Source organism: Myotis lucifugus, unplaced genomic scaffold, assembly GCF_000147115.1.
Source record: "Myotis lucifugus unplaced genomic scaffold, Myoluc2.0 scaffold_178, whole genome shotgun sequence".
Taxonomy (NCBI): Eukaryota; Metazoa; Chordata; class Mammalia; order Chiroptera; family Vespertilionidae; genus Myotis; species Myotis lucifugus.
In genome coordinates this window covers 407260-430334 of record NW_005871226.1, presented here as the reverse complement: position 1 = coordinate 430334, position 23075 = coordinate 407260, and the positions used below count along the sequence as shown (strand labels likewise).

Sequence of the window (23075 nt, the reverse complement as noted above, 5' to 3'; positions counted from 1 at the left end):
AGATTATTTGCAGGAAATGCTGCATAGAAAATCCAGAAGAACCTACAGGTAAATTATCTACAGTAATAAAAGACAAAGATGCTAATTGACCATACCTTCGCTATGACTTAAGCCACGCCCACCAGCCGATCAGAGAGAGTGTATGCAAATTAACCCAACCAAGATGGCGGCCGGCAGCCACAGAGCTGGAGCAAGCAGGAGGCTTGGTTGCCCGGGCGATGGAGGAAGCCAAGTTTCCCACCTGCCCTGAGCTGGCTGTGGCCTCCACTCATGGCAACAAAGTTTCAATTATAGAAGACAAATAAATCCCAGATACCTGCTTCCAGCCAGCCTTCACTGGGAGCTTGGGTGGCTGGGGGTTGTGGCCAGCCTGAAAACAGCCATCAGTCCCTCACCCAGGCTGGCCACACCCTCATGGGGTGAGGGTCCCCCTGGGGGGCTTAGCCAGCCTGAAAACGGCCCTCAGCCCCTCACCCAGACTGGCCAGGCACCCCAGCAGGACCCCCCACCCTGAAGGGGCTGTGGCCAGCCTGCAAACGGCCCTCAACCCCTCACCCAGGCTGGCCAGGCACCCCATGGGGGACCCCCACCCTGAAGGGGCTGTGGCCAGCCTGCAAACAGCCATCAGCCCCTCACCCAGGCTGGCCAGGCACTCCTATATAATAAAAGGTAATATGCAAATTGACCCTAACAGCAGAGCAACTGGGAATGACTGGTCACAATGACACACACTGACCACCAGGGGGCAGATGCTCAATGCAGGAGCTGCCCCCTAGTGGTCAGTGCACTCCCACAGGGGGAGCTCTGCTCAGCCACAAGCAAGGCTGATGGCTGCCAGTACAGTGGTGGTGGTGGGAGCCTCTCCCGCCTCCTCAGCAGTACTAAGGATGTCCAACTGCAGCTTAAGCCTGCTCCCCGCTGGCAAGTGGACATCCCCCGAGGGCTCCCGGGCTGCCAGAGGGATGTCTGACTGCCAGCTTAGGCCCAATCCCCCCAGGGAGTGGGCCTAAGCCAGCAGGTGGTCATCCCCAGAGGGGTCCCAGACTGCGAGAGGGCACAGGCCAGGCTGAGGGACCCGCCCGAGTGCACAAATTTTTGTGCACCGGGTCTCTAGTTAATAATAATAAAGGAGAGTTAATAAAGAGGGTGATCAAGGTAACTAGATTCAGGGTCAAAAAGACCCTATATACCCTAGCAAAAAGAGCCACTGATTTGCACTCAAGAAAGTGTTTGCTGCCCTGGCCAGTATACCTCAGTGGTTGAGTGTTGGCTGAGCATCAAAGGGTCGCGTGTTTGATTCCCGGTCAAGGTCACTTACCCTGGTTGCAGGTTTGATCCCTGGTCCCAAGGCATGTGGAGGCAGCCAATTAATGTGTCTCTCTCACATTGATGTTTCTTGGTCTCTCCCCTCCACCCCCTTCCACTCTCTCTAAAAAATCAATGGAAAAAATATCCTCAGGTGAGGATTAACAAAGAAAAGAAAAGAAAAAAAAAAGAAAAGAAAAGAAAGGGTTTATTTGTTAGGTTGAGCAGGAACAAACGATGTGTAAATGCTGATGATTTCCTGTAAAGTCTGTAGAAAAGTCAAAGGCTAAAAAACTGGAGGAGATAGTGAGATAAACTTTTAAGATGTGATAAGACTTAGAATGCTGCTTCAGAAAATGGCAGGAAATGCTGACACTGGGCAGCCCTGAGAGCACAGGCCGGGGTAAGATAAGACCCATTTTTCAAGAATTCTTTTCTAAAAAAATGCTCTAAGCCAGTGGTTCTCAACCTTCCTAATTCCGCGACCCTTTAATACAGTTCCTCATGTTGTGGTGACCCCCAACCATAAAATTATTTTCGTTGCTGTAATTTTGCTACTGTTATGAATCGTAATGTAAATATCTGATAAGCAGGATGTATTTAGGCAATCCCTGTGAAAGGGTCATTCGACCTCCAAAGGGGTCGCGACCCACAGGTTGAGAACCGCTGCTCTAAGCAGTAATAGCTTAGAGAATATACAGAATTAAAGTTTTGCTGGGTGAATGTAACAGAACTCTAAGCAATAGAATTGAGTACTGACAAGAGAATTAGCTGAATAGCTGAACCAGAGTCTATCCTTGATAGGAATGGAAGGTAGATATTAAAGATGACTAAAGGAAATAAAGTACTTAAGTGACTAAAAACTCAGAAGATGTTCGGGAATGTTTTACAGTGAGAACTACAGAATAGGTAAACTGGAAGGCCCCAAGAGACTAACTTCACCAGAATTGTTTGGAAACTATTATAACTGATAGGCTCTAGTCCTTGGGGGGAAAAATCAATAGATATGGTTAACTCTATGTAGTTACAGTTTCCTTGAGATATATGGATCTCAATGCCAGTAAAATAAAAATCCTTTACTATCCCCAGATGATGCCACAAGCATCTTGTTTAATATCCCTTGTTTCAAAATTCCCTGTTTACTTTCCTCCTCTACTCCTGCAGTCAAAACTAACTACATATTTCTGTGTTACCTTCTTTTAAAAAGTGAATAATGAGTACACAGATTATTTGAAGCATCTATCAATCTCCTAACTGATTTGACATAATTATCTAGAGGCAAATTTTATATATAACTTTAATATAAATACTTAAACTCTGGCCTAATTACTTGGCAAAAATTTGGCTGCAAGTCATTTTATTTATTAGATACTGATGGACACTAACTTCGATGGCTATGACACTAATACTGAAATTTCTTATCTGTAAGGAGGACTATTCATATATTCAGTGTCTGGAAAGAGTCCCTGCTGAGCTAAACATAGTGCAGTATGTACTCTATGAAAGAGTCCATGAGACAGGCTTTGCAGGGGGAGGGTAGTTTTATTCTTTCACAATGCCTGCGGAGAGTCTGGCAGCAAGGAAAGCCTAGAAAACTCATGAAAGGCCCTTTTATAACTATGGTGAATGTGGAACACAAAGTAAAGTCAGATGACCTACTTAAAGCTTTGCTTTTACTGATGAGAATTAATTCTCATTCCAGATTAGTCTCTTTCTAGAAAAAGAAAACCTTACATAATGGTTGGAAAATTAAGACACAAGGAGTATGACTTGACTAAGTTTTAATATTTCCCTCTCAAATATCAGCTCAGACCTAAGACCTATGGCCAGAGACAAATATACTCATAAGGCTCTGAGAGGTATGCTCTTGTTTACCTCAGTGTAACAATTCATTGGCTGCTGGGCGAGGAAATTTAAATTCTATAATCCATTGATCAGATCAGAAGTTTGAGCTAATAATATTATAAGAGGAAATAATTTATTGCTCTCTTCCTGGACCTTATACAAAGAAATGGATGGTAAACCTGTCTTGAAAGATAAGGACACACTCAGCAATAAGAAGGAATGGACTATATATGTATGCAACAACATGGATGAATCTCAAGACCATTATGCTGAACTGAATGCAAGAAACCAGACACAAGAGTATATACTGTATGATTGCATTTATTTTTTCATTTATTAAAGTTATAATTTAAATGTTTATTAAAATTACCATTTGTGTCTAATGAATATGCTGCAAAAACAACATATTTCCCTGGCCAGGAAGATTAGTTGTTTAGAGTGCTGTCCCGATACATCAAGGTTGCAGGTTCGATCCCTATTCAGGGGCACATACAAGAATCAACCAATGAATGCATAAATAAGTGGAACATCAAAGTGATGTTTCTATTTCTCTTGGTCTCTATCTCTTTCTCCCTTCCTCTCTCTCTTTAAAATCAATTAAAAACAACAACAAAAACCACTAGAATTACTTGTTTTACATGATGTCTGAATAACTAGGAAACTCTATATGCCTTATGGCTGGACTGGTACCTACTCTGCCATCTTAATCAGAAGTGTATTATTGCATTTACATAACATTCTACAAAGGAAAAGAAAGTGAAAGCAGCTGGGGTTGGGGATAGAAATGAAGATTAATTGCAAAAGGGTATGAGGGACCCTTTGGAGGCTGATAAGATGTTCTATATCTTGACTACACTGGTGGTTACATGGTGTATACATTTGTCAAAACACATCTAAGTATACTCCTAAAATGGCACATTTATTATATGTAAATTATACCCCAATAAAGTTGAAAAAAAATGAAAAGAAGAAAGGTAAGACCAGTATAAGTTCCTTCAAAGTAGAGAATCAATCATTTGCTCATCTGTTCAACTAAGTTCCTTGACATGTGCCAAGTAGGAAAGTAAAGGAGAGAAGCTCATGCCTTAGAGCAGGGGTACTCAAACTATGGCCCGCGGGCCACATGCGGCCCACCGAAAACATTTATCTGGCCCGCCCGGGTGTTTTTGCTGCCGCTGCCTGTCCTGCTTAGCAGCCGACTCGTCCCGGCCCTCAGTGCGCATGTGTGGAATGTCTGAGGGACAGTGAACTGGCCCCCTGTTTAAAAAGTTTGAGGACCTCTGCCTTAGAGGAGCTCACATCTCAAGTGTTTTCTCACCTACCTTTCTCATGTTACCCAAACATTTCAGGTTAGTCAATAAAATTCTTATGATCCAGGAGATAGCTGAATATGGCTTTTTCCCATTTTGATTCTCATTGACTCTCTCTCCTTTACGTAGAAATATAAAATGGAAAATTCTTATCTCATTCTCCTCTACGATTAGTTTACCATTTAAAAATCCTCTGACCTGTTCTTATTTTGCTAAATTAACAGTAACTTACAGAATGCCTACTACATATGCCAAACTGTAAACACTTGTGTAGAATACAAAATACTTGACATGTCTCTTTCCTCATGTGCTCCTTTCATAATTTCCCATCCCACTTTCATGTGTGTCTTCTCCTTCTGTCCCTTCCTTCCTCCATTTTGCTTTGAGTGCAGAATTAGGTAACTATCCAAGATCGCAAAGCTAGATAGATCATCAAATCCCAATTCACTAATTTTCTGAAGGGAAAGGGGAGAAAAATGGTGGGAGGTGTATGTGTAGGAGGGTATCTCCTGGACCTCATTAATATAGTTCTAAATCAATCTCAACTCTCCCTCCACCATTCCCACGGGGCCCATCCTCAAACTTTTTTTGGTGTCATCCAGTCTTTATATTGGTAACTGCTTTTGTTTAGAAGCTTCTGCTCCCAGTTCTCTCACATTAGCCAGGTCTCTGCTTAAATGAAACCTGCCCTCGTTAGTTATAATAGAACCATTCTTACCCCCACTCCATATCATAATATTCATTATCATAGCAACTTATTCACTGCTTTCACATAACTTAATTATAGATATTTACCTGTCAATTAAAATCAAGACTATGCTCCATGTAGATCAAACACATGACTGCTATGTTCATAGGATCTACCCAGCACCTAGCAAAGTGGCCCACACATAATAGGTATCCCAGGTAGTAGACTGATCAGTCTGCCTCTATAGGGCCTAAAGTCCTGCTTAAAAGAATCTCAACCCCTGAAACTGGATTAAAATGATTCAATACCCTACGCAAGGCCAGAAATAAATGTAAATTCTCTCTAGAAAAAGGTATCATCCTAGCTTTCAAATCATGTTATAAACATTTTTTAAAAATATGTCTGGTCCATGAGGCAGTAACATGGGAATAAGTAGAAAATAGGTAAGAACAGTACCACAGCATTAAAAATTTCAGCCAGTCCTGGCCGGTTTGGCTCAGTGGATAGAGCGTCAGCCTGCGGACAGAGGGGTCCCAGGTTCGATTCTGGTCAAGGACACATGCCTGGGTTGCAGGCTCGGTCCCCACTAGGGGCCATGCAGGAGGCGGCCAATCCATAATTCTCTCTCATCATTGATGTTTCTATCTCTCTCCCTCCCTCTCCTTTCCTCTCTGAAATCAATAAAAATATATTTATAAAAAATTTCAGCCCAGAATCAGTTTTATGCACATACATAAATAAAATGTAATAGCAAATCTAAAAAAGAAAAAGGACAAAGTAGGAATTCTAAAACTGAGAACATAGTTGAAGTAAAGACTCAATAGATGGATTTAAGAACAGATAAAATACAGCTGAAGAGATAATTAAGGAAATGGAGGTAAATCAAAAGGAAGTATCTGGAAAAAAGCAGAGAGGCAAGAGGATAAAAAATACAGAAGAGAGGTAAGAGGTATAGAGAATATAGTGAGATGACCTATCCTACATATAATTTGAGTCCAAGATAAGAGGAAAGAAGTAAGACAGAAGAAATATTTGAAGAGACAAAGGCTTAAAATTCTCCAAACTTAAAAAGAAAATTTGTGTCTAGATACCACAGTAATACTTCTGAAAACCAAAGAATTAAAAAAAATTTTTTAAGCAGCATAGGAGGGTGAGGAGGGTGCTAGATTTTTACAAAGGTAGCTAAAAAAAACTTCCATTTCTATACACATGTCCTTTATAATGAGAATGGCCAACAACACACTGAAAAGCAAAACACTGAAATTAGTTATCAATAAATCAGGAAAAGAAAAGCATGTTGGCTATCACCACTATGATTTACTAATATTTATTTATTTATTTATTTATTTATTTATTTATTTATTTATTATGTTTCAATTGATTTGAGAGAGAAACATCAATGTGAGAGAGAAACATCGATCAGTTGCCTCACGTATATGCCCTGACCCGGGATTGAACCCATATCCCAGATATGTACCATGACTGGAATTGAACCTGCAACCCTTTGGTGTACAGGATTGACACTCCAACTAACTGAGCCACCTGGCCAGGGTTGATTTATTAATCTAGAATAGGGCCAACATATGGTTTCTGTTGCAACAACTGAACTCAACTGAAATTAATGTTATTCATATTTAATATAATTATATCATTCTTCAAGTTTTCCCCAACCATTTAAAAATGTATAACAAACATTTTGAGTTCAAATGTCATATAAAAAAGGCAGTAGACTGGATATGGGAGGCAGGCCATAGTTTGCTGACCCCTATTCTAGAAGTTCTAACTAATGGGATGAGAAAAGATAAAAAAAAGATAGAATTATTAAGAACCTCCCAAAAAACTTATTTGCAGATGAAAGTCTGTGTACTTAAAAAATAATTAGGTACAAAACTAATGTTCATAAACTAATGCTCACAGTTGAAAACACTCACCAAGCAGAATATATAGAGTATCGAATTGAAATTTTAGAAGTGAAAGACACAATAGCTGAAACTGGGGGAAAAAACACCCTAGATGGGTACAATAGCAGAAATAAGAGAGGAAACAATCAATAAATTGAAAAAGAGATAAATAGAAAATGTCCAGTTTGTACAACAGAGAAAAAAGAGATTAAAAAAAAATTAACAAAGACTCAGAATCCTGTGGGACAATAATAAAGCTCAAACATTTGTTACACTACAGTCCCAAAAATGAGAGGAAACGTTCAGAGATTTAAAAAAAAAAAAATTTGAGCCCTAGCTGGTTTGTCTCAGTGATTAGAGTGTCAGCCTACAGATGGAAGGGGTCACGAGTTGGATTCCTGTGAAGGGCACATGCCTCAGTTGCAGGCTGAATCCTCAGCCCCTCTGGGGGCAAGTGCGGGTTGGGGGGCCATTCAGTGTGTCTCTCTCACATTGATGTTTCTCTCTTTCTGTCTCCACCCCCTCCCTTCCACTCTCTCTAAAAATCAATGGGGAAAAATATCCTCAGGTAAGGATTAAATAATTTAAGAAATAACTGCTGAAAATTCCCCAAATTTAGTTAAAGATAGAAACCTCAAACTGCTAAAAACTAAAGATAATGTCCTGAAAGCTGCTAGAGAAATGACACATTACTTACAGAAAACCAACAATTCAAAGGATATTGTTTTTTATCAGGAATCATGGAAGCTATAAGGAAGTGTACAATATTTTTCAAATGCTGAAAGAATCAAGCCAAAATTCTATATAGAGTAAACATATACTTTAGAAATGAAGGTGAAATAGAAACAATGGCAGATGAAGAAAACTAAGAATGTGTCACCAGCAGACCAGCTCTAAAAGACTGGCTGAATTTCTTCAGAAAGGAAATAAATGATCACAGAAGGAATAAATAGTAGTGGAAAGGGTGTATATACACACATATATTTATGTTACACATATACACCAATTAAACAAATCCTCCTTTAATTTTAAAATTATGTCTGATACTGAAAGTAAAAATTCTAACACTGTCTTATGATTCTCAATACATATATGAGATAATATTTAATATAACTGCATGATAAGGGGGGTGAGGTAAAAGAACCTAAAAGGTGGTAAGGTTTCTACATTCCACTTAAAAGTGGTATAGCCCTAGCTGGTTTGGCTCAGTGGATAGAGCATCCGCCTGCAGACTGAAGGGTCCTAAGCTCGATTCCAGGCAAGGGCACATGCCTGGGTTGTGGGCTCGATCCCCAGTAGGGGGTGTGCAGGAGGCAGTCCATCAATGATTCTCTCTCATCATTGATGTTTCTATTTCTCTCTCCCTCCCTCTCTGAAATCAATAAAAATACATTTTTTTAAAAGGAAAGAGCCCTAGGCCTAGCCAGTTTGGCTCAGTAGATAGAGCATAAAAACAACATATAGATCAATGGAAAAGAATAGAAAGCTCAAAAATAAACCCATGCCTTATGGTCAATTAATCTTTGACAAAGGAAGCAAAAATATACAATGGGGTAAAGACAGTCTTAACAATAAATGGTGTTGGGAAAACTGGAGTAATATATGCAAAAAATGAAACTAGACCACTTTCTTACACTATATAAAAGAGTAAACTTGAAATGGATTAGACTTAAATGTAAGACCCCAAACCATAAAACTCCTAGAAGAAAACATAGGCAGTAAAATCTCTAACTTTCGCCGAAACCGGTTTGGCTCAGTGGATAGAGCGTCGGCCTGCGGACTGAAGGGTCCCGGGTTCGATTCCGGTCAAGGGCATGTACCTGGGTTGCGGGCACATCCCCAGTAGGAGGTGTGCAGGAGGCAGCTGATCAATGTTTCTCTCTCATCGATGCTTCTAACTCTCTATCTCTCTCCCTTCCTCTCTGTAAAAAAATCAATAAAATATATTAAAAAAAAAAATCTCTAACTTTCTCATACCAATGTTTTTTTCTGATATATCTTCTCAAACAAGGGAAACAAGAAAAAACAAACAAATGGAACTATATCAAACCAAAAAGTTTTTGCAGAGCAAAGAAAATTATCAATAAAACAAAATGACAATTCACTAAATGGAAGAAGATATTCGCCAATGATACATCCAGTAAGGGGTTAATATCCAAAATGTGTAAAGAACCCATACAACTTAACATAAAAAAATTAGAAACTATCTGATTTAAAAATGGGCAGAGAACTTGAATAGGCATATCTCCAAAGAGGACAGACAGATGGCCAATAGACATTTGAAAAGATGCTTAATGTCACTAATCATCAGAGAAATGCAAATTAAAACCACAATGAGATATCATCTCACACCTGTCAGAATGGCTATCATTAATAAACCAGTAAACAACAAATGTTGGCGAGGATGTGGATAAAAGGGAACCCTCATACACTGTGGGATTGCAAATTGGTGCAGCCACTATGGAAATAGTATGGAGGTTCCTCAAAAACTTAAAATGGAAATGCTTTATGACCCAGCAATTCTACTTCTGGGTATTTATCTAAAGAAATCCAAAACACTAATTTGAAAACATATATGTATCCCTATGTTCATTGCAGCATTATTTACAATACCCAAGATATAGAAGCAACCCAAGTGCCCATCAATAGACAAGTGGATAAAAAAGTTGTGGCATATATAATGGAATTTTCCTCAGCCTTAAAAAAAGAATGAAATCTTACCATTAGTGACAATATGGATGGATCTAGAGGATATTATTTTAAATAAAATAAGTCAGACAGAAAAAAACAAATACCATATGATTTCACTTATATGTAGAATCTATAAAACAAAATAAGCAAACAAAATTGAAACTAACACATAAATACAGAGGACAAACTGATGGTTGCCAAATGAGAGGGGGTTTGGGAGAAGAGGGTGAAGAGATTAAGAAGTACAAATTGGCAGTTACAAAATAGTCATGGGATATAGAAGTATAGCACAGGAAATATAGTTAATAATATAATAACTATTTATGATGTCAGGTGGTTACTGGACTTATTGAGGGCATCACTTCTTAAGTTATATAAATGTCTATCTAACCACTATACTGCATGCCTGAAACTAATATAAAATATTAAATGTCAACTGTAATTGAAAAATAAAAATTTTTAAAAGGAAAAAGACCTAACTATATGCTGCCTACAAGAAATGTACTTCAGATATAACATAACAACCAAGGTAGGTTAAAAATAAATGGATTCAGTGTTTCAGGGATAGGGAAAGAGGAATGAATAAGTGGAGCACAAAGAATTTTTAGAGTAGTGAAACTATTCTGTATGATACTGTAATGCAGTGGTTCTCAACCTTCTGGCCCTTTAAATACAGTTCCTCATGTTGTGACCCAACCATAAAATTATTTTCGCTGCTACTTCATAACTGTAATGTTGCTACTGTTATGAATCGTAATGTAAATATCTGATATGCAGGATGGTCTTAGGCGACCCCTGTGAAAGGGTCGTTCGACCACCAAAGGGGTCGCGACCCACAGGTTGAAAACCACTGGCCTACAACAACTTCCCCAAAGGACTTATACCTATGTATTTCCTCTAACAAAACATGTTAGGATCTATATGCTGAAAAATGCAAAACACTGATAAAACAGTAATCAAATTAAACCTAAATAAATGAAAAAATTTACTGTGTTCATGTTTTGGATTCATGACCAGGATGAAGGCCACCATTATAAATAATGATAATTATAATGTTTTAATCACAAAAATAAGCTATTCTATAGCCTGCAAATAAGATGGAATGGAGAAAACCTGATTTTAGCTTTGTTTTGTGAGAACACTAACTTGGGGGACAAAGACTCCTCACAGCTCTGGTTTTAATTATTTAATTATTTAGCTCTTACCTTAATTATTTGAGATGCATCATCCATCCTCACTCACTGGAATTCCATAAATACTTTTTTTTAAGTTTGTCACCTGCAACTAAAGAGAAAAAAAAAAACTTTTAGAAAGGTAAAACAGCCCTATTTAAACCCATGGATTGTTCCCAGGGAGTACACTCTAAGGAGATGTTTTATAGAGCTGTTCTTAACATTCCAGTAGCCATAGAACAAAGCTCCATCTTAAATAGTTTAAATCACTGAAGTGCTCATGAGAACTCAATGAGAAATTAGGTCTTTCCAGTGGAGGCAAGATGGAGCACTCCTCTCTTCTCCCAAAACCTGGAATAGTCTGCAAGGGGACATTTGGCAATGCCTAAAGCTAGTTTTAATTGTCTTACAAATCACAGGATAGTCCTTGCATAACCAAGTATTGGTCAAAGACCCACCTTCTGGTCCAGGCCTGTAACTCATTAGCTAAGTGACCCAAACCAAACCTATTAACCTCTTTAAGCCTCAGTTTTTTTCTCTTGGAAAAAGAGTAAAGCCTGAATTAAGTTCTTTTATAATTCTCATGGTACCAAAATAATCAAATTTATATTGAAATAATGCCTAACCTTTAAGCATACACAATGGGCCAGTCATTATATTAAGTGTTTTATGTGCTCTACCTCATTTAACCCTATAATAGGCAGATGCTATCATTAGCCTCATTATCCAAATACATAACCTGATATAGACTCTTAGGGTCACAAAGTGGTCAACAGCAGATCCAGGATCTGAACCTGGCCAATCTGATTCTAGAGCCTCATTCTTATCATTATCTTCACCATCCCACTGGGATTTGAGGAGTAATGACTGTGGTTCTTAATCCCCTTGGACAGAGGATTAAGAATCATATCCCTAATTTCACCACCCACTGAATACCATAGGAGACTTTAGGTTCAAAACGGTGAAGAGAATAGAATAGAGAACCCAGAAATTGACCCAAACCACTATGCTCAATTAATATTTCACAAAGGAGGCAAGAACATACAATGGAGTCAAGACAGTCTCTTCAATAAATGGTGCTGGGAAACTTGGTCAGACACATGCAAAAAAATGAAACTAGACCACCAACTTATACCATACACAAAAATAAACTCAAAATGAATAAAAGACTTAAACGTAAGACAGGAAACCATAAAAATATTAGAGGAATGCACAGGCAGCAAGATCTCAGATACATGCCGAAGCAATATCTTCACTGACACAGCTCCTAGGGCAATGGAAACTAAAGGGAAAATAAACAAATGGGATTACATCAAAATTAAAAGCTTCTGCACAGCAAAAGAAACCATCAACAAAACAACAAGAAAACCCACTGCATGGGAGAACATATTTGCCAACGATATCTCCGATAAGGGCTTAATCTCCAACATTTACAGGGAACTCATGCAACTTAACAAAAGGAAGACAAACAACCCAATCAAAAAATGGGCAACGGATCTAAATAGATACTTTTCGAAAGAAGACATAAGGAAGGCCAAGAGACATATGAAAAAATGCTCAAAGTCACTAATCATCCGAGAGATGCAAATCAAAACGACAATGAGGTACCATCTCACACCTGTCAGAATGGCTATCATCAACAAATCAACAAATGACAAATGCTGGTGAGGATGTGGAGAAAAGGCACCCTCATGCACTGCTGGTGGGAATGCAGACTGGTGCATCCACTGTGGAGAACAGTATGGAGTTTCTTCAAAAAACTAAAAATGGAACTTCCATTTGACCCAGTGATCCCACTTCTAGGAATATATCCCAAGAAACCAGAAACCCCAATCAGAAAGGATATATGCACCCCTATGTTCATAGCAGCAAAATTTACAATAGCTAAGATTTGGAATCAGCGTAAGTGCCCATCAGCAGATGAGTGGATTAAAAAACTTTGGCATATCTATGCAATGGAATACTATGCCGCAGTAAAAAGGAAGGAACTCCTACCATTTGCAACAGCATGGATGGAGCTGGAGAGCATTATGCTAAGTGAAATAAGCCAGTCAGAGAAAGATAAATATCACATGATCTCACTCATTTGTGGACTATAATGAACAACATAAACCGATGAACAAAAATAGATCTAGAGACAGAGAAGCATCGATCAGATGCTCAAACCTTAGAGGGAAGGTAGGGGAGGGTGAGGGTAAAGGGGAGAGATCAACCAAAGGACTTGTATGCATGCATATAAGCATAAGCAATGGATGCAGACAACAGGGGGTGAGAGTGAGGGCAAGACTGGGAGGATGAGGGGACAATGGGGACATTTGTAATACCTTAATCAATAAAAATTTTTAAAAATAAAAAAATAAAAAAATAAAACCTGAAACACACACACAAAAACCCCGAAACGGTGAAGAGACACCATTTTTAAGCTACAAACTAGCCAAGGTTAGGAAAACAAGATCTAAAGCTGTTGGGGACCTGATGCCATAGGTTGCTCATATCTTGCACTGACACTGTACAGTAAAAGACAATCCCTTTCAACAGAGGGCCTTCCGAATGTTCACACACTTCTTTAAAATAATCCTAAATACAGTAAAAGAAAACTTCATACAAAGACATTCATTGACTGCCCAATGACTAGGCAGTGAAGTGGTCCAAGGCTCTAGCGTTTCTGTCCAGTGAGATACTCCACTATTGAGCAATCTGGGCTGACAGAGACTCTGTCAGGTGTGCACTGCAGTCTGGTGGCTTCCCCTACCCGATCCTACCCTTTTCCTGTTTCCTCATAGTCATTACTCCCCAATGTCGACAAAAGAAAATCCAAACCGATAGGAAAATTTTATAAAAGTTTATTTGAACAAAATCTGAGGACACGCCCAGGAACAAGATCTCAACAAATTGAGAAAATGCTCCAGAGAATGGCAGTTTGGCAGTTCTTTTTTTATACATTTAGAATCAAAAGAGAAGACGTAAGAAAGGTTACATGAAATCCACTGGTGGCAGATTAAGGAGACGGAAAAAAACAAAGCAAGGAAATATCTAGGATTGGATAAAAAGTAAAATGAAGAGACAGTTACTTCTTTTACAGTGGTGGGGACAGGATAGTTAACATTTAACATTTACAGTAAATAGAGATGGTATGTGGGCAATAAGATAACAATGAGGAGTTTCATGGTCATGTGCTCTGGTGCTAGGTTGTGACTCTGAGGAGCCTGGAAAATTATTCTGATACTAATGCCCCAGTTCAGGGATTCATGAACATTGAAAAGAAATTAATTGGAAGGTGGCTGGCAGGACTGGGTGAGACGTGCCGTCCCTCCCTGGCCAGCCGCACCTGGGGTGGCACCGTGGCTGGAAGGGCATCTGTGCAGTGAGCAGGGTTCCTCGGCAGGTGGGGTCCCTCAGCCTGGCCTGCGGGGATCAGACTGAAACCGGCTCTCCGACATCCCCCAAGGGGTCCCGGATTGTGAGAAGGCAGTTCTCGGGTGACTACCCTGGAATCGGGCTCCCTCCTCTCTTGGTTCCAGGGTGTGTCATTAGAAAACCGCTGCTGCCAAGTTACCACAGCTCGGCAGCTCCTGCGTTAAACATCTGCCCCCTGGTGGTCATTGCGCATCATAGCTACCGGTTGGACAGTCGCTTAGCCTTTTATATATCTAGATTTCATACTCTGATATTTCACAGGGCTCACTTAAGGTAAAGACTGACTTTTGCTGAGAAAGTTATAGGCCTGGTGCGTGACTAACCACCTTGACCTGCCCAGTTATCAATCTATGATCAAACCATCCCGTGTGGTCACTTTCAGTCACTGAGCTTGTGAAGCCTGTCATGTGGTACTCTGAGCTTGCCGGTTCTGTAGCCCCTTTTACATTCACACCAATAAGCCCTTTGCTCCCCTACTCCATCTCAATCTGCTTTCTAAGAACCTAACCAGCACATATATTAAATGTATTTACAGTGATGAAGAAACAAAAACCACTGGGGGAAAGAGGACTCCCAATAAATAAACCAAAATGTTAACAATGTTGGGACCTCTGTACTATCCAAGTATCATCTATTACTTATACATAATAAAAAAAAGTAAAAGAAGATTTTGTGCTAAATTTTGCTCCTGAAGAAATATTCTTATGGCAGGAAAAATTGTTATATGTTGTACACAATGTGCCCAAATTCACCAAGAGCTGAATCAAAACTAAACTGCTGGGGTCCTTCCAAAAAAGCATATGCCCACCCTAGCCAAGTGGCTCAGTTGGTTGGAGCATCGTCTTGTATCCCCAAAGGTTGCGGGTCAATTCTTGGTCAGGGTACATACCTAGGTTACAGGTTCCCTCCCCTGTTGGAGCAAGATGCTTCTCTCTCTCTTCTTTCTCCTTTGCCGCCCCCCCCCCCCTTAAAAAAAGGAAGCATGTGCCCAAGTACTAAGAACTAAAAGACCAGGCAGTGGGCTTTACAGACATTTCCTAAGCTCAGCTTCCTCATTTGTTAATCCAAAGTTGAACTAATTTAAAGACTTTTAGAGGAGACTATGGAGGCTGCTCAGTTCACCCTCCCGTTCTCACAGATGAGACCAATACTCACATAGGATGAGCAAAGAATAATCATTGGCCTTGTTTTTCAATACCTAGGTCTGTTTCTCTTTCCAGCTGTACTGGTTATGCATCTAAATGTAGATAGCACATTAAACACACAATTCCAAAAAGGCAAAGATTGGTGGCAAGACTCAAACCCAGATATATCTTATTCTGAAATCTGTGCTCTTACCCCCTGGTTGATGTATGTCAACAGCCACATGAGGAAAAGGACTCCCCTCTAAGAGCTGAATGGAAAGTTTTAAAAACCTGATTGAAATTTATCATAATTGTCCAATAATTACAAACTCATAGTATGGTGCAATGTACTCAGCCAGTGAGACTTTCTATCACTGTCTGACTCAATGAGTAAAATAAACTGGAAAGGGCAATTCCTTGATATAAAGGCCAGTTCCTAAAACGCCTATGTCAAAGATGGGAAACAAAACCTTGTGGCAGCCCTGGCCATGTGGCTGTTAGTTGAACGTCATCCTGTGCACCGAAAGGTTGCCGGTTCAACTCTTAGTCAGGGTGCGTGCAGGAGGCAGCCAATGGATGTCAATCTCTCTCTCTCTCTCTTTCTCTCTCCCTCTCTCCCACCCTCTCCCCCCTCTAAAAGTAATGAAAACATTAAAAAACCAAAACACACAATCTTGTGACAAATTAAAGCAACACTGCCATGGTTTCATTTCCTACTGTTAATAGAGCCACTGCCAGGAAGTTCCCTGTTTACTATAGCAACAACTGGTCTTGCTAACTCACCAAGTTTCTGCCTTTTTGCTTCCTCAGGAAGCAGACAGGAAAATCAGGCTTCTGATCACGTTTTTAAAGAGGAGTTGCCATTTAAAAATAGAAATTAATAAATGCATATGTAAAAAGTAATTTTATACTTTGGCTGACATCCTATATTTCTGTATATTAAACTCAATCTTGAAAGTACACAGTCTTACCTTTTTTATCTTGCAATACAACAATCTAGAAAATCTACTAAAACTCTCTAGCTACTAAGTCTAGAAATGCTGGATAAATGCCCTTTGAAAAGCTTAGCTAAGTTCTCAAGAAAGGAGAGAAACTGCCAATAGCATGAAACAAAATGTGAACCAAAAGCCAGAAATGGGAGTATCTGCTGATCTTTGTATTGGCCCCAGAAGCATTTAAGACATTTCAGTAACTGATGGAAGTGGAGAAAAGGAGACAGAAAGCAGGAGAAAAGTAGAAAAGGCACTTCAGAAAGGTGGAGAGTTGGATCTAAGATTTCTTGCAAAGTTGTGACCCTCAAAGGCCTATACTTTCAATGACAATAAACAAGGAAAAATTCACCTGCACGAACAAGACCAGAAAGCTTGTCTGCCTCAGTTTAAGCTATAGGTAAGGTGAGGAAAAGGTTCCCCTTGAGAATTTGAAACCATAGACATAGACCTCATATAGATTTGAGGTCTAAATTTACTAACTCTATCTTATAACTAGAGGCCCTGTGCATGGATTCGTGCACTGGTGGGATCCCTCAATGTGGCCTGCGATGATCGGGCCAAAATCAGCAGTCCAACACCACCTGCTGCTCCTGCCTGCCGCTCCGGCTCATCCTGGCCCCGCTGCACCTGCGCCTGCCACCAGCTCGCGCCCAGTCAGTCCTGATCGGGAGAGGCTCGCACCGCCACAGCAGTGCTCGCCAGCCATGATCCCTGCATCTGGCGCCCGTGGGTCAGCTGAGCTGCGCTCCCGCTGTGGGAGCGCATCGACCATGAGGGGGAAGCTCCTGCATTGAGCGTTTTCCCCCTGGTGGTCAGTGCACATCATAGCGACTGGCTGACCGGTCATTCAGTCGTTCAGTCACTTAGACTTTTATATGTATAGATTCAGGACCCCGCCCCCCCATGGGAAATTAACAAAACTGGCCCATGCCAGTGAGCCAGTAATGCCCCAAGACATCTCTAGTAGAAACAAAATGAAACCACTGTGTAAAGGCAATACCTCAACATAAAATGGACAGGATTCAGAAAACATAACAGTCTTATAAAGACTATAAAATAAGTATGTTTAACAATATTAAAGATAAAAGCATCAAAACCAAAAGGAAGGTGCCTGGCTGGAATGGCTCAGAAGATTGAGCATTGTCCTGTGCACTGTAAGGTTGCCGGTTTAATTCCGGGTGGAAGCACATGCTTGAGTTGCGGGTTCGATCCCCAGTTAGGGTAAATACAGAGGGCAGCCAATCAATGTTTCTCTTTCTCTCCCTTCCTCTCTCTAAGCATGTCCTTCGGTGAGGATTTAAAAAAAAAAAAAAAGAGGACATACAACACTTTTTAAAAAAGAAAATAAAGCAGAACAACTAAATGGAACTTTCAGAATAAAATAAAGTCAATGAAATTTAAAATTCTATAGATGGTTTAACCACTGGAGAAGACTCAGCTGAAGAGACATTTAATAAAATGAAAAATATATCAGAAGAATTTATCTAAAATACTGCACAGAAAAATAAACATTCTCTCATCTAGAAAAATAACTGCAGAATAAAGGATATAAAGCTAATTATAAAATTTACATAGAAATGCAAAAAACTTAGAATAGCCAAAACAATTTTGATAAAGAAAAAAAAAGTTGGAAGACTACTTGACAGTGAACAAGACAATGTTCTATGAGTATAAGAACAGACATATACACCAAGAGAATAAACTGGAGAGTCCAGACATAGAACCACACACAGATAATCAACTGATTTTGTACAAAAATGCCAAGGCAATTTAATGGGAACATAACAGTCTTTCCCACAAATAGTGCTAATATACTGGATATGCATATGGAAAAAAATGAACTTTTGACTCTTAGCGTCATGCCATACACAAATATTAACTTGAAATGATATCAGACCTAGAACTAAATGTATGTCCTGGCTGGTGTGCTCAGTGGTTAGTGTTGGCCCGCGCACTGAAGGGTTTTGGGTTTGATTTCCAGTCAATAGCACGTGTCTAAGTTGCAGGTTCACTTCCACCCCGGTCGGGATGCGGGTGAAAGGCAATCAATCATGTGTCTCTCTCACATCAATGCTTCTCTCTCTGATCCTCCCTCCCTCCCTTTGCCTCTCTCTAAAAATCAATGGAGCCTTAGCATGTGTGGCTCAGTTAGTTGGGCATTGTCCCAGGCACTGAAAGGTTGCTAGTTCAATTCCCAGTCAGGGGACATGCCCGGGTTGTAGGCTGGATCCCCGCTGGGGGTTGTGCAGGAGGCAGCCAATTGATGTTTCACTCTCACAGCAATGTCTCTCCCTCTCTCTCTCTCACTCCCTTTCTCTCTAAAAATCAATTTAAAAAATATATTTTTTAAAATCAATGGAAAAAAATATTCTCAGATGAGGATTTACAATAACAAAATTTATTGATGTTATATACAATATTAATAAAGGGGGAAACATGATCCTCTCAATGCAGAAAAAGCATTTAACAAAATCAAACACCTCTTTGTGACAAAAACACTCAACAATGCTCATAGTGGTCAACAATGCTATCCACTATGCCTTTTTACTGTTCATCATCTCACAAATGCACAAATTTACCCACTTTTTCCTTTTTCTACAAATTCGCCATGCACGATAGATGTCACTTTCTGGAGTGACCATGTACAGATTGGCAAACTTCCTCTTTCTTTTTCTGGATTATATTGTTGATGCATTAACAATGAACTCATGGCCAACAGCACTGTAACTTATGACTGTACAAAGTTTACTTAACACGTTTTTTCCATAAGGCATACATCACAGCCCTCGTAAGCTAAAGAATACTAGACAGCACATCAGTCCTATGCTTGGTGGCCATTTTAAAAAATGAAATCACCAATAAAAAGCACACCAAAAAAATCCAAAAAACATGGCACCACACAGACTTCAAAAAGAACCTTGTTTACAATATGAGAAATGACACAAAAAGGCAGAGCATTACCTTATATGACCTAGGCTAGGAATGTATGTGTTGAACCACACAAAATTGTCACCCCTCTGCATGTGTATATGAATGACCATGAAAGCGAGTAAATTTGGGGGTTACAAATATATTTCAGCAAGTAGGTGAATCTGCAAATAATGATGGTCCACTGTACTTCCTTAGTTCATGAATAATTCAGCCTAAAAACCATTAGGTGATGCTGAGTAAGGCTGGCATCCATATAGTCTCATTAGGAAAGTACACTGGAGGGGCTTGATCAATTAAGTAAATATATTAAGAATAATAAGAGCTAAGTTTCTCTGCCAGATAAGAGTTACATATATGAAAGGGAGAAAAATAAAATGAACTCTTGGGATATTAGACTGGAATCAGAGGTACCAGTGTAAACTCACAGCATTTTAAGGAGAGAAATAGTATATATATGGCTACATTTGCGCATATGTATATATATATGTATATGTGTGTGTGTGTGTGTGTGTGTGTGTGTGTACATAAAGTCGTATATTCCCTTGCACTGAGAGTGCCTAAGAGCAATGATGCCCCAGTAGATGATACCTAGCATCCAGATCTGGTTTCTAAATACTTGCTCCAATAAAAGGAACCAGGGCTCCGTAGTGAAATGACTGATTTCAGGGTTAGGGCAGGAAAACAGGAAGAGACTGAAACATCTTGTTGTACCAGAAAGTAAGGAAGGGATGTGATCAAAGAATGACAGGACATGCCAAAAGGATACAGGAACCAGCTTACTGGCCAAATCTGGGACAAATTTAGTATCAAACAACAAATTATATTAATAGATAATAATTACTCACTGAATAAAATGGGAATCCATATATCCACATTAATATAATAAAATAAATGAGAAAAGAAAGCTTTTATTTTTTTTAATATATTTTATTGATTTTTTACAGAGAGGAAGGGAGAGAGATAGAGAGTTAGAAACATCGATGAGAGAGAAACATCAATTAGCTGCCTCCCGCACATCTCCTATTGGGGATATGCCCGCAACCAAGGTACATGCCCTTGACCGGAATCAAACCTGGGACCTTTCAGTCCGCAGGCCGACGCTCTATCCACTGAGCCAAACCCGTTTCGGCAAGAAAGCTTTTCTTTACAGTGGTATGTTAACTGATGAATGTAGAAGAAATGATGATATTAGAAAAATCATTTGGCAACCATCATAGTAGTAATCCAGCCAAGAAATATCAATGATGCTAAAACTAGTGGGCCAAAGTTTGACAAATGATATTTACATGGTCACAATGTGCCTTTCTCACAAAATAACTTATTGACTACAAATGGAAAAACAGATACATTTACAGTAGAGAGAACTGGCAGGCACCATCTTAATCAAGTGTTCAAGGTTAACACATAGAAATGGGATACATAGACACTGTGTACCTCTGACAGGATAGAATAAAAATACAGTACATTTTATGTGATATTCCTGATAAAATGCATATTCTGAATCTAACCATGAAGAAACATCAGGCCCAAATTGAGGAATAGTCCTCAAAATAGTCTATATTCTTCAAAATAATTAGTCTATATATGATCAACTCAAAGACAGACGTGATAACTAAATGCAATGTGTGATTCTGAATTGGATCCTTTTGTTATGGAGGATATAATTGGGACAACTGGTAAAATTTGAATAGGATTTGAGATTAGCTGGTACTACTGTATCACTGTAAGTCCCTGATTTTAATGGGTGTATTGTGGTTACACAGGAGAATGTCCCTGTTTGTAGGACATACACACTATTCAGGGTTGATAGGCATCAAGTGAGCAACTTACCCTCAAATGGTTCAGGGAGGGGGAAAGCTCTTTGTACTATTATTGCAACTTATCTATAAATTTAAAATTATTTCAAAATAAAGCACATCTGCAAATACAACAACAACAAAAAGCACACATGCCCAATTCTTCCTTAGTAAAACTTCCGGATAAAAAGTACCCCAGCCGAAACCGGTTTGGCTCAGTGGATGGAGCGTCGGTCTGCGGACTGAGGGGTCCTGGGTTCGATTCCGGTCAAGGGCATGTACCTGGATTTCGGGCACGTCCCCAGTGGGAGATGTGCAGGAGGCAGCTGGTCGATGTTTCTCTCTCATCGATGTTTTTGACTCTATCTCTCTCCCTTCCTCTCTGTGGAAAATCAATAAAATATATATATATAAAAAAAAAGTACCCCAATACCCCTACTTACTTTTACTAGATTTTATAATAATGTATCAAAGTTTCACACACTCCCCAATCGAAATGTCTGTGATGTTGAAAATGTTCTACATATGTACTGCCCAATAATAGCACATGTGGCTGATGACTATCATATTGGATATAGCAGGTCTAGAAAATAGCAGTAAAAGCCATAAAAGATTAAAGAGTGTTTTCATAAAAAATATTTTAATACTAATTAGTTTTTAAAACAGCCCGCTTGGTGTAGCACAGTGGTTGAGAACTGACCCATGAACCAAGAAGTCATTGGCTCAATTCCCAGTCAGGCACATGCCAGGGTTTCGGGCTCCATCTCCAGTAGGGGGCATGCAGGAGGCAGCCAATCGATGTTTCTCTCTCATCAATGTTTCTATCTCTTTATCCCTCTCCTTTCCCCTCTCTTTAAATGAAAGTCAATAAAAAAACCCACAGACTTAAAACAAGTTACGTTACTTTACTTTTTCTATACTTATTGAAATACTAATGGCCCCATATATTTTTCAAAACTCTTGTCTTCTAATTTCTTAAATCTGAATATCTATTAGAAGCAAACACCTATCTATCTTTAATTTGAGAGCAGTTTTTGTTTTACTTTAAACTGACTTCCCTTTTGGAATATCATTCCTATCGATTCATACCCATGTCTTCTCTTCTTTTTGAAGTATGCTTTCCTAAGATCTAGGGATATGTACATGTCTATCCAATATCCCCACCTCTGGCTCTCACAAAGTTAGATCACAAAGTCACTTTTTCCCAAACTTCTTATAATTTACATTTTACTTTACTCAGTCATAGCTGCTACACTGTGTATAACTGGCATTACAGGTTTATTTCCTGCCATGCTCAAGATAAGATTCCTTCTGATCAGATCAGTTTATTTCAGGACAAGTGTATTATTTCTTGTCCACATGAAACATACTTAATTATCACTTATCACTTACCCAATCATTCCAATATTTTAAATCAAGATCTAAAAGCCAAAGTCTAGTTTAATGACATCACCTACATAGACTATAGGAAAAAAAACCCAGCATGTTTCATGCACATCAAATTCTACAACTCCTGATTTGAAAATAAATGCAAAGTAGAATTCTCATTATTTGTGATTCACCTTGGTAACCTAATGCCTTGAGTGAATGCAATAGCAGTCACTCACCTACAAGGTTCTGTTTTTGTTCATGACTGACTTAATTCAGAACTAGAAAAAAAAATACACTCATGAAGTTAACACCTATGCCAAACATCTTTAGAAATACTTAACAAATCTAGGAATATCTAGAATCCTACCAAAGATAGAACTGTTTTAAACAAGAGTTGATTTAGAAAAATCCCTCCAGACCGGTTGGTGTGACTCTGATTGAGCATGAAGCCATGAACCAAGAAGGTTAAGGTTTGATTCCCAGTCAGAGCACATGCCCAGGTTGTAGCCTCCATTCCCCGTAGAGGGCGTGC

At 39.3% G+C, this 23075-nt stretch overlaps 1 protein-coding gene across 3 annotated transcripts in view; it reads right to left on the bottom strand.

The window, feature by feature from the left end:
* PTPRA (protein tyrosine phosphatase, receptor type A) overlaps positions 1 to 23075 on the bottom strand; it is a 128725-nt gene that overhangs the window by 77063 nt on the left and 28587 nt on the right. For all 3 annotated transcript variants that reach the window (XM_006096393.3, XM_006096389.3, XM_006096392.3), the window contains one exon: positions 10946 to 11024. In XM_006096393.3, coding sequence (XP_006096455.1) covers positions 10946 to 10972 — 27 coding nt within the window. In that variant the 5' untranslated portion in view covers positions 10973 to 11024. Of the gene's footprint in view, positions 1 to 10945; positions 11025 to 23075 lie in introns of those variants that run through there.